General features: G+C 47.4%; 1 protein-coding gene across 1 annotated transcript; it reads left to right on the forward strand.

Annotated features, from left to right (window-relative positions):
* The first annotated feature begins 267 nt into the window (after nt 1-267).
* Nucleotides 268-2,538, forward strand: LOC100716720 (cilium assembly protein DZIP1-like). Its single transcript, XM_063229119.1, has one exon. The coding sequence runs from the start codon at nt 268-270 to the stop codon at nt 2,536-2,538; it is 2,271 nt and encodes a 756-aa protein (XP_063085189.1).
* The last annotated feature ends 9,118 nt before the right edge of the window (nt 2,539-11,656 follow it).

Below are 11,656 nucleotides of genomic sequence, written 5' to 3' on the forward strand. Positions count from 1 at the left end.
ACGAGAGACTCACAGTCTGCTGGGAGTATTTCAGTCTCTCCAAGAAAACCACACACAGCCCCCTCGCGGTCGATCCTGGTTCCGGCCTGGCGCTGCCATGGCAACGCCCTGGACGCCCAGACCTCCGGCGCTGCGCAGAGGGGCGCCTTCTCCAGGCGGGGCGGCGGGGGCGGCCAGGGACTGCGACCTGCCTTTCTGGGGGAAGCGTCTACCTCCCGCTGGCCGGCTGCCCCGAGGGCCCGTGCCCGTTGGGCGGACGCGGCCCCCATGCCGGGTCACCCCGCCAGCGCGGCCGGGGCACCCCTGCCCCGCTTCCAGTTCCGGCCACGGCTGGAGAGCGTGGACTGGCGACGGCTGAGCGCCATCGACGTGGACAGGGTGGCGAGGCAGCTGGACGTGCCGACGCTGCTGGAGAACATCAGGAACGTCACCTTCTGCAGAGTACAGGACGAGAAGTGCCCGCACTGCCACTCGGGGCTGCAGCCCGGGCTGCTGACGCTCATCCGCCTGGCGCAGCTCGCCGTCGAGCACCTGGTGCACTCGCGGGACTTCCTCGCCTCGCAGCTGCGGGGCCTGGAGGAGCGGCTGCGCCAGAGCCTGGGCGACTGCGCGGAGAGCAAGGCGCTGCTGGCCCAGCAGGCCCGGGAGCTGGAGCTGCTCAAGCGGGAGTGCAAAGGCGCCAAGAAGATCATCTCGGCCCAGCAGCTGCTGATCAGAGCCAAGGCCTGCTATTGCCAGGGTCGCCCTGCTTCTCTACAAAGCCACCTTCAAGGTCGCCACCCTGATAATTCTCGTCTTGAGGGTAAGGCCAAGACACAGACAGATGAGTTGCAGGAGGAGATCGAGGCGCTGAAGGCCCAGCTGCAGCTGACCAGGTTCCAGCTGGACGCTGCCCGGCAGGCCCCCGAGGTCAGGTTCTCCAAGGAACACGTCTTTCTGAGGTTACTGGATTCATGGAAAGAAGAAAAGAAAGTGAAACTAGTTGGTGAAGTGGAAAAAGTAAAAGAGATGTTTATGAAAGAGTTTAAAGAGTTAGCTTCTAAGAATTCAGCATTAGACTATCGATTATCAGAAATCCAGCGGTCTATTACGCAGATCAGCTCCAACATGAGCTCGCTGAATGATGCACCCGAGCCGAAAGAAGACCCCTCCGATCCTCGGGATTTCCGAAGCATGATGAAGCTTGTTGACAGCCAGGGAAGCAAGTGGACAGCACGACTGCCAGCTGTGCCTCAGGAGCACAAGAAGGACAAGGGTCAGCTCCTGCCACCTACCGAGAAACCGCAGGCCTCAGCGATAGACGATGTAACTGCAAGCAATGATTTCTACAAAAAAAGGATGGAAGACCTTTACCAGAAAGTCCAGGAGCAGAATGAGCTGATTCTCACCCAGAGGCAGCAGATTAAAGAGCTGGCCACTAAGCCACCTCTCAGCAGGGTCAGGGAACTCAAAGGGAAGTCTTCAACAAGGCGAGGTGTTCGCTCTAAGTCAGCTACCCCAGCCTTCCCTGTGAGTATCTCAACCCCTCAGACTCTGCAAGCCAAACCAGATCTAACGAGGCCAGCCGAACCGGTATTCTTGTCGCACGTGCTGAGACCAGCAGGAGAATTTCCAGAGGAAGCAAAAGGAAGGAAAAATGAACAGAAATCCAATTACCGGAGAAATTTAAGGAAAGCATTGCAGACGAAGCCTGATCGCACTAAGGAGATCAAAACACTCTTGGAACAGAGCTTGGTAGAGAAACTAGAAACCTGGGATATTAATGCAGACACACGCAGTATTCCAAACGATCTCTTGAGTATTGGGATGAGCGCGGTGGAATCAAGACACAAGGAAGCAAGACAAACAGCGATCAGGCAGCAGATCCGAGAGTCCCTTCATCATGAGCTGAACTGTAAACTGAAACAGCGAACATTCCTGCCTTCAGACAGGCGCAGTGGGCCTCGGGTGGACACCCATCAGGCTGCAGAAGTCCTCAGAGCATCCCAGCTTCCTCCGCAAAACAGACAGTCGGTTACGCAAAAACCTGCTTTTCCTGAGAAGACGGCTGTCCCCAAAATTCAGAAAAATAGCATAGGCCATTTTCCCAGGAGGTCTGCGTCTGCTCTGAAGCCTGTGTTGGGTTCACAAGAGGAGCTGGGTGAGGACGGGTTCATGCAGGCTTGGGCGTCTCCTGAGTCACCTCTCGAGCAGTCTTCTCCAAGCACCAAGGATGGCATCAGAAAGATCACGGTCAGCAGTGGCACGGACGGGACAGATGGGAGCAAAACTGTGGGCCCCGACGTTTCTCCCGAGCCCACAGGAGCCTGCATGGAAACACTAGTGGAGAAAGTCGGAAAGATGGTGTCCCATCACAGACATGGGAATAAACCAGCCAGGGGGATTAACGCTGCTGATGTGTTGATGACAAAGGAAGAAATACAAGATGAACTAAAGTGCTTAGATGTGGAGGACGACGACTGGGACACACAACCCCTGGAGGAAGGGACACCTACGAGAAGAAACCTGGGGAAGAGCTGGAGGACCCTCCACTGGTGAAGAATGAATTGAATTCAACTCAAGTGCGGAATGCCTGGGGCGCCCTCTAGCGGGACCAGGGAAAACAACCGAATATTTCTAAAAAGAGCTAAGTGAGACCCACTGAAGTGATTACAATTCTACACATCGCAGGATTCTCCCAGGAGCCAACAGTGTTCAGCACATGATTCTAAAGCACCTACCTTACAGTGTTTCCCTCATTATCAAGAAATCTGGAGGAGAGAACAATGGTCTTTTTAATGGCACTTAATTCTGCACTGAAAAAGAAACTCTCAATGGTATTTGAAAGTGTGTAAAAGTGTTTCACTTCTGCAGCTGAAAACATTTCATTAGTCATAAAAATATTTTGTTCAGGATGGTACTCTAGTGCTGTGTATTTTTTCAACAAATTTTTAATGAGAACAAAATTTCTCACTTGTAGCAGTGTTTGGTTAGAATGGTAGTAATTTTTAGAAATATCTTTTGTGTATTGCCATATTGGAAAGTTTGATATTATAAAGTTATGTTAGTCTTTATATTCGAGGTAATGAGCAATGAAACCCTAAAATTAGGTTGATTATTGATTGTGTCAGAGTTAAGCTTAGAATAATGTCTTAGTTGCTTTTGTCATTGTTGAGACAAAATATTCAACACACACCAGTTAAAGGAGGAAATGTTTATTTTGGCTCACAGTTTGTAGAGGTTTTAGTCCACAGTTGGCTGGCTCTCAGGCAGAGTGGCGTGGTAGAGGAGCATCACAGAGGAAAACAGTCCATGGCAGGGCAGATAGGAAATAGCAGCTACAGTGAACAATAAATTGGTTTTCCTTTTTTTTCTCTTTTATTCCATCCAGACTATAAGCCTATTGGTTGCTGTCATCCAGGCCCAGGGTGGGCCTTTCCATTAATCACACCCAGAACTATGCTAAACTGATTGTTGGACTAATTTAGTTATCATACACCCTTGATTTATATTCACACCCCTGAGACACAGTCACCTTGGAAAGTCCCACCTGTGAGCACATGGGGCTTTGGGAGGGAGTGGGGGGGTAATCTAGATATAAAAATCACATTCTAACCCTGAATCCCAACATTCATGTGAATCTTTTCATTCAAAAAGTGTTTAGTCCATCTCTAAGAGTTACTGTAGTCCTAACAGTGTCAGTATTGCTAAAAATCCAAGTTCAAATTCTCTTCTGAGATTTAAAGCAAACTCTTAACTTTGAGCTCCTATGAAAATGAAAAGAAAGTTAAACAATTCCAACACACAGTGGAATGAGATAAACATTTTCATTTTAAATAGGGGGATAGAAAGGAATGCAACCAAATAAGACCAAAATCCAGCAGGGCAAGCATTAAGTCCTGTAGTTCCATGGCTGATATCTTGGGCAATCCATAACAAGCTGTAAACTCTAAAAGACTTGGATGGCACTGCCAATGGTTGCTGCCCTCATGGTTTCTCTGTTGGGTAGACTTTGCTCCCACCTTGCGGCTTTCCTCAGATGATCTATGTTCCTGGCTTCCCCAAACCCCTGGGCTCTTCCCTGCACCTTTGGTCTTACACTCACAGCCTCACACGCTGCTCTCTGCGGGGAACACCGCCTGCTTTCTCAGGCCTTCTTATAAAATCTGCGTGGGACCTTCCTGACCCCACAACTCTTGCGTTCTGGATGACCCTAAAACCAGCACCATGTGAATGATATCAAAATCTATTGCTGTAAGGACTCAATTATAAGATTAATAAAAGCACAAGTACAGAGCAACAAACTTACAGACATGTTACAGCAATTAAAATCAAATAGTACCCTCTGCCTATGCTCCTGCTGCCTGTCACATAAACACCCTCCTGAATTCAATGAGCCTTGACTTTTTAGGGCCAGCTGCTTTTCTTCTGATAATGCACTGGGTCAGTTTGACTATTCTCAGCTTGTATTTCCTTCAGTTAAAAGCATATATTGCTTTCAACTGGCTTCAAGGACTTTGGTTGGATTGAAGTAACCTAGTCAAAGATAATTTTTAACTCTGCTTGAACCCCCTGCTTTCTTTCTCTGGGTGTTCCTACATTGTGATAAACAATTCCTTTTAAGCAAATGTATTTAGTTTGCCTCCGATGTATGACTTCATTCAATCTATGTAGCTAGTCATGCATTGCCCCACACTTCCAGCCTGTAAACTATATTTAAGCTGGACTCAAAGCTGGCTCTTTACTGGTGATTTAAACACTGTCAATTGTTCCCCAGCCCATCAGTGTTATGATCAATAACATTGCTTTCTAGATTCCTTGGTGCAAAGAGTCTTCCATTTGGTTTGCTACTGGCTTTGCTGCAACATCCGGTGTGTCAGCTGGGAAGACACCTTGCTGGCCACTTAGGCCACTGGTGCGGGCCTGCTGAGCACTGCTGGGGCCCATCCATCCTCTGATTGCAGAGGAGAAAGCACTCTTTCTGGAGTTTTCTTGAAGTCTCCTCAGCAGTTGAGTGAGGAAGACCCCATACAACAGCAGAGAGCTCTTTGGACCCTGGGAGGAATCAGAACATGACTGCACCAGGCCCTGGGATCAGGTAGACCTGCCCCAGGTTGTGTGTCACAGTTAAAATGCTTACCTGCTTGTTACCGCCCCCATTTCAGGCAAAGGAGGAAGTGACCACCTGGACATTCTTGTTTTAGTCAGAGTGGTCAGTTGCAGCCGCTGCTCCAGTTAGACTTGTCCCTGGGGACTGGGGATGGGAATGTGGTACCTGTGGGCGCATGTGTGGACTCAGAGCGGTCAGTGTAAGCCATAGACTGGTCCAGTGCACCAAGACTGAGAAGCACTGGTCGCTTTGCTTGATGGGGCTCTCGGCTGCGATGTCATGGCGACGACATACGGCATAACGAGGCTTTGCACTCTTTTTGGCTAAGTAGGACCTAAGTCCTGGGGTGGGCGTGGCACCTCTGGGAGTGGCCCCTCCTTCTTTGGCGACTCCAACTCCGGTCAAGGGTCGGAGAACACACACCGTAGGGAGTCAGACTGGGCGGGAGTCAGAGAAAGCCCACTGCGTTAGGCTGCATGACGGAAAACTGCGAGGAAGGCTCTTTGGCAGACTGCAGAGTGCAAATGAAACCACAGCAGCTCCTACTTTCTGTGAGATCCACTGGCCGCGCTTATGCCTTGCTTGGCCACCAGAGGGAACCCTAAACTTGGAAATCGTCTCTCGAGTCTGGGGCAAAACGGTCCCACCCTGATCAATTTCCTTATAGTGATTGGTGGTTGGAACTGTGTAAAAACTCCCCGCCATGGCTCTGCACTTGCGCTTGCCAGGCAAAGGGAGCTCTCCTGGTGATTAAAGATGTCCAGCAAAATAAAAAGGACCCCAAAGACTAAAATCAAAAGGATTTTTCCTATCCTGCCTGATGGTTTCAGTGATGACTTCTCTCCTCCGTACGCGGGTGGCCGTGCAAATGTGGCAGACCCTCCACCGCCGTCCCCACCTCCTGGCCAGCTGCCACCTGCACAGCCTGATTCTACTGCTCGGTCCCGACTGACTGCCCTGTTGCTGCCCAGTCCTGAGGAGCAGTCTGAACCGAGTCCCCTCAGTCACCGGCTCCATCCATTGCATCTCCAGATGCCTGTTCAGGGATGCCCTGGCATGGGAGGGGGCGACCAAATCAGCTTGCATAGTACTACAGCCTTTTAGTTCCAATGATCTTCTCAGCTGAAACATCACACCCGACCATATTCAGAAAAGCCTCCAGCCACAGTTGGGCTCTCGGTCCAGATCTTCCAGACACATCAGCTGACTTGGTAAGGCTGCCAGCAAATCTGAACCTCTTTAGTACTGAGGAGTGGGCTCACATTTTGGAGGGTAGATGAGCTTGGCTAAAAACCAAAGATCCAGAAGATGTTGCTGGCCCAGAAGCCTTGCGTGAGTGCTGCCTTCCCTGCTAAACTGCCAGATATTGCGACTTTAACACTGAAGCTGGCAGTGCAGCTTTGACTGGATAGTGAAATGCACTTCATTTCAGGGAATGAAATCAGAAGGGAAGAAGTCATCACCCTGTCTAAGGTGGCTGTGTAATCAGGAGCCAAATGAAAGCCCTGTGAGATTCTACGAGAGATAAGGTAAAGCTTACCAGATTTGTACCCATTTATCCTGAGGCTGCTGAGCATCAGCAGTTGATGAATTCAGGTTTTGCATTTGCAGTCTGCACGTGACATCTGGGAGGAAATCCAAAATATTGAAAGCTTCTCTGGCATGAATGATATCAACTACTCCAAATAGCTCAAAAGGTTTTAATAAGCCAAGAGGGAGAGCATCAATGGTATCAGACTGCTTTCTTGGCTGCACTTGTGGCAAAGCTGCTCCTGGAAGGGCTGAGAACTGGTCAGGGGTGAGACTGAGGCCCAGGCAACAAAGCCTCACAGGGGTTCCCAAGTCCAAACAGGCAGCCGTTCTTATGTTCTGGCCACAAACCCATGCACCAGATGCAAGCAATTGAGGCCTGGAAAGACAGCACCTGAAAGACCAGCAGGCCTCAGAGGCAGCATGAAACTTGCCACCACCTGCAACCCTGTTCTTGCACCTTGCTGGCACTGATTATGGAAAACCGAGCTCTATCATACTAGATAGCCTACAGTCACCATGAATGTTGGGGAGAAGTCAGTGACTTTTATGGTTGACAGCAGGGACAGCAGAACTGCCACCCAACCAACCTGTTGCTCCTTTGACCTCTCGCCAAATCCAGGTCATGGGGGCTACTGGCGCATCTGCTGCAAAAATGTTTTGTCAAAGCAGATCTTGTGAGCTTGGAGGACATCTCATCAAGCATGAATGTCCTGTTTGTTTGCTGTGCCAAGATCTCCAGTCAAAATTGATAGCCACAGCCTCCTTTGGTCCCAGGCAACCTGCCACCTTCAGCCTTGGGCCACAGGCTCTAGGTTTGATACTGACTCTAACTGTGTCCCCAAGAAGAAGAGCGGCAACTGTGTCAAACAGAAATGCCCAAAGACTGTAATACTGAGGTTCTAAAAACTGTGTTTACAGAAGCCCTGGGACTGGCTCTTAACCATGCCCCTTTGATGACTGGACTTAACAGTGGAGCTGACCATTGCACTTAAACAATATCCCATGTTCCAAGAGGCTGGCCTTGGGATTCAGCCCCACATCTCCAGGCTGAACCAAGGTAGGATTTTTAGTAGATGCCAGTCACCTTGGAACACTCCACCGCTGCCAGTTTAAAAGCCTAATAGGGCTATTGGCCAGTGCAAGGTCTCCGTGCAGTTACAGTAACATTACATCCAATGGTCTTGAACTCGTACACTCATCTGGGTCTGCTTCCTCCTGATGTTGTCTGATTCACCTGCCTGGATTTAAAGGTTGCTCTCTTCTGCCTGCAAATAGCACGTGTTAGTCAGTTTCTTTTGGCCTTTGAGTGGGAGGACCCTGACACAGGGCGACAGGGGCAACTCACATGGACGTGCCTTCCTCAAGGGTTCAGGAACTCTCCCATGCTGTTCGGGAGCGCCTTGGTGGCTGATCTAGTCAAGTTCCCCACACAGGTTCCACTGTACTCTTCTTCAGAACATCAATGATCCCCTGATCAGAGGCCCCAGGGAAGAGGACTGTTAGGAAGGGACACTAGCCCTCATCCATAACCCGTGTGACACTGGGTACAAAGCTTCCTGGAAAAAGGCTCAAATATGCAAGCAGAAAGTTAGATATTTGAGGTTAGGTTTGGAAAAGGGACTCTGACATTTGGACCCAGAAAAGAAGAAGTCATTTGCTCCATCCCATGGCCTGACAACAAAAAGGGACTCAGAGAATTTTTAGGGGCAGCTGGTTTCTTCTGAATTTGGATACTTAATTATGCAGGGGAAAGAAAACCCAGCATGCTTTGTGAAATGTTGAAAAAGCCCATAACTGAGAGAAAATTAATAAATCGGATTTCAGAAGAGGCTGATGTATTTAAACAGATCAAATGTGTTCTGGCTTCAGTTCCAGCTTTAGAGATTCCAGGTGTGACTCATCCATTTGATTTGTTTGTGGATGAGAAACAATATCTTGATTTGAGGTCCTGACCCAATTGGTGGGATCCTGGGAAAGACCGGTCTCTTACTGCCCAAGACTTTAGACTCACTATCCAAAGGGTGGCCTCCCTGCTTACGAGCATTGACAGCTACTGCATATCTGATTAAAGAGGCAAACAAATTAACTTTGGCACAAACCCTGATTATCCAGATGAAGCATGTAGTTCTTAAGCTTCTCAACAGTCAGGGACCTAGGTGGCTGCCAAACAGCTGGTCACCCAGTACCAAGGACTGCCTGTCAGGACTCCCTGACTCACCTTCCAGCCAGTGACAGATGAACTCCTTCCTAGCCACCCTGACCTCCAGATGGAGCCTTTGGCAGGTGCTGAGTACATCTTGTTTACAGAGGGAAGTAGCTTTGTTAAAGATGGACAGCACATGGGCTGGGGGTAGAGGTGGGCTGGGGGCAGAGCTCAGTAGCACAGATGCCTGCCTGGCAAGCTCAAGGTCATGAGTTCGATCCCTGGTACCTAAAGGGAAAAAAAAGAAATAAACGTGAAATTCCACCAAAAACTGTGTATGGAAATTCAGGACATTGGGAATTTCAGGCACAAATTGAAGATACAAACCATAAGATTATATTTAGTTGGGTCAAATGAGATCACTCACAGCCTGAAGCATATTTATATTTCGATACATGTCCAACTCACGCGAATTTTCCAGATAGAGAAAACTGTCACCATGCCTCAGGAGGTGGAGGAGAAAACTGGGAATGAGAGTGCTACCAAGTATGTCAGTTCAGAATGGTGACAAACAAAAAAACATTGTAAGCCCCCTTTCTCATTTTCATTTTTATATTTTATTATAAAGAGCATGAAACCAAACAAAATAAGACAGAATAAAGCTAATCAAAACATAACATGGAGAGCAATACAGATCTTCCAAACAAGATAATAGGAAATCAACAATGGCTATCATAATGCCTCATTATCTTCATAATAGCTGTCCATTCCATCAGTCATAATAAAATCAAGCAAATCAAAACAGAGTAAAACCAGTCAAAACAAAACAATGAAAATTACACAGAACTTCAATATGAGATAATAGGAAATCAATAATGGCTACCATAATATATCTTGTTATCTTCAAAGTAGGTTCCCATGGTATCAGACATGAAAACGAAAACAGAATAAAATCTAACAAAACAATTAAAATTATATACAACTTCAAAATAAGATGATAGGAAATTAACAGTGGCTACCACCTTATCTTTTTAGACATTTCCTCCCCTCTCACTTTCACTATATCTATAGTACATTTTGGATCCCACTGAGTCCTTCACTTTTTTTATACTAGGGAGAACGTAATGTTCATCCATGTGAGTCTGAACCATTTCACCCATGAGCATGATCTCAAGTTGTATCCAGTTACCTACAAGAGCCTCGAGATTATCTTTCTTTATAGCTGAGTAGCTTTCCTTTGAATAAAAATGCCGTACCTTCCTTATCCATTCTGCAGTTGATGGCAAGCTACCCCTGCTTTTTCTGGTTCCCTGTCAATTAGAGCGCTGCTTTCTCTCCTTTGACTTTCACCACCAACTCCCTTTACAAGAGACTTCCCCTCCCCAGCTCCTTAGTATGAAGAGACCAGGGAAACCAAGGAAGATAATTCTCCTCTGTAAGAACAGGGGCAATGTAAGGGGACAATTATATGATTTGTAAAGGCACAGTTATAGAATAACAATTTATAGACATACCAAGTTAAAAACAAATAGTAACCTCCGCCTATGCTCCTGCCGCCTGTCACATAAACACCCTGCTGAATTCAGGCAGCCTGGACTGTCTGGGGCCAGCTGCTTTTCTTCTGATAATGTGCTGGGCCAATTTGACTGTTCTCGGCTTAGGTTTCCCTTAATCAAAAAAATATATTGCTTCTAACTGGCCTCAAGGACTGTGGCTGGGGCAAAGTGGGCCAGCCAAGAATGCTTTTTAGCTCTGCTTGCTCCTCTTGAACCCTCTCCCCTCATCCCCAGGACGTTCCTATGTTGTGACAAACAATAGCTTTTAAGCAGGTGTTAGTTTCCCTAACAATATATGACTTCATTCAATCCATGTAACCAGTCAGGTAATGCTTTGGACTACCTGCTGGTAAACTATATTTAAATGGAACTCAAAGCTAGCTCTCTGCTGGTGATTTGCACAACTGTCACTTGTCTCCCAGCCTGCCAGCATTGCGATCAGTAAACGTGGCTTTCTAGATTCCTCAGTACAAAGACTCTTACATCCGGTTTGCTATTGGCTTTTCTGCAACACTGCCAGCTGGAACAACATCCAGGCTTCCTCCTCTCTTGGCTGTATTATGGGCACTGTGCCTGGCTGCTGAGAGCCGAACCTGGGGAACGTTCTAGAACACGGTCCTCTGGGTTGTCTTATTGAAGCCTTCCAAGGAGAGGGAAAAGTGGAGGTCTAAGCAGGTTTGTGCAGGAGGAGTGGTCTCCCTTTTCAACAGCTTGATCTCTCAGAACTAACCCAGTGCTACAAGAAGGAGGGACTTTGGTCATCAGTGTGAAGAAACAATCTACATACATGTTTTCTAGATGCCCTTCAGGCAGAGGATTAATTTCTAGAATATATGAAGAGCTTGAAAAATGTAAGTCACCTAAAATGAAAGACCCAGTCAAGACCAGAGAAGTGAACAAAAATTCATAGAGGAAGGAATCCAACTAGTCAACAGATACATGAGAAAATGTCCACCATCTCTGGCTGTTAGAGAAGTGCAAGCTGAAATGACCCTAAGATTCCATCTTACTCTGGAAAGAATAGAAATCATTAGGAAATAAAACAATAACAAAGGTGTGATTGTGGTGAAAAGGTACCGTGCATTGCTGGTGAAAATGTAAACAAACTAGTACAACCATTATGGAAATCAGTAAGGAGATTTGTCAATGAGCCAAAACTAGAAATTCTATGTGACCCAACTATCAACCTGCTAGTTATCATCTCTAAAGAGGACAAGGTATCATACTACAGTGATACACGCATATCAGTGTTTATAGCAGCACAGTTTGCAATAGCTAAATCCTGGAAGCAGCCTAATACTCATCGATAGACTAAATGGATCTATGAGCAATGGA

This window comes from Cavia porcellus, unplaced genomic scaffold, assembly GCF_034190915.1.
Source record: "Cavia porcellus strain 051 isolate PalLab524CR breed Dunkin Hartley unplaced genomic scaffold, mCavPor4.1 scaffold_17, whole genome shotgun sequence".
NCBI classification, from domain to species: Eukaryota; Metazoa; Chordata; class Mammalia; order Rodentia; family Caviidae; genus Cavia; species Cavia porcellus.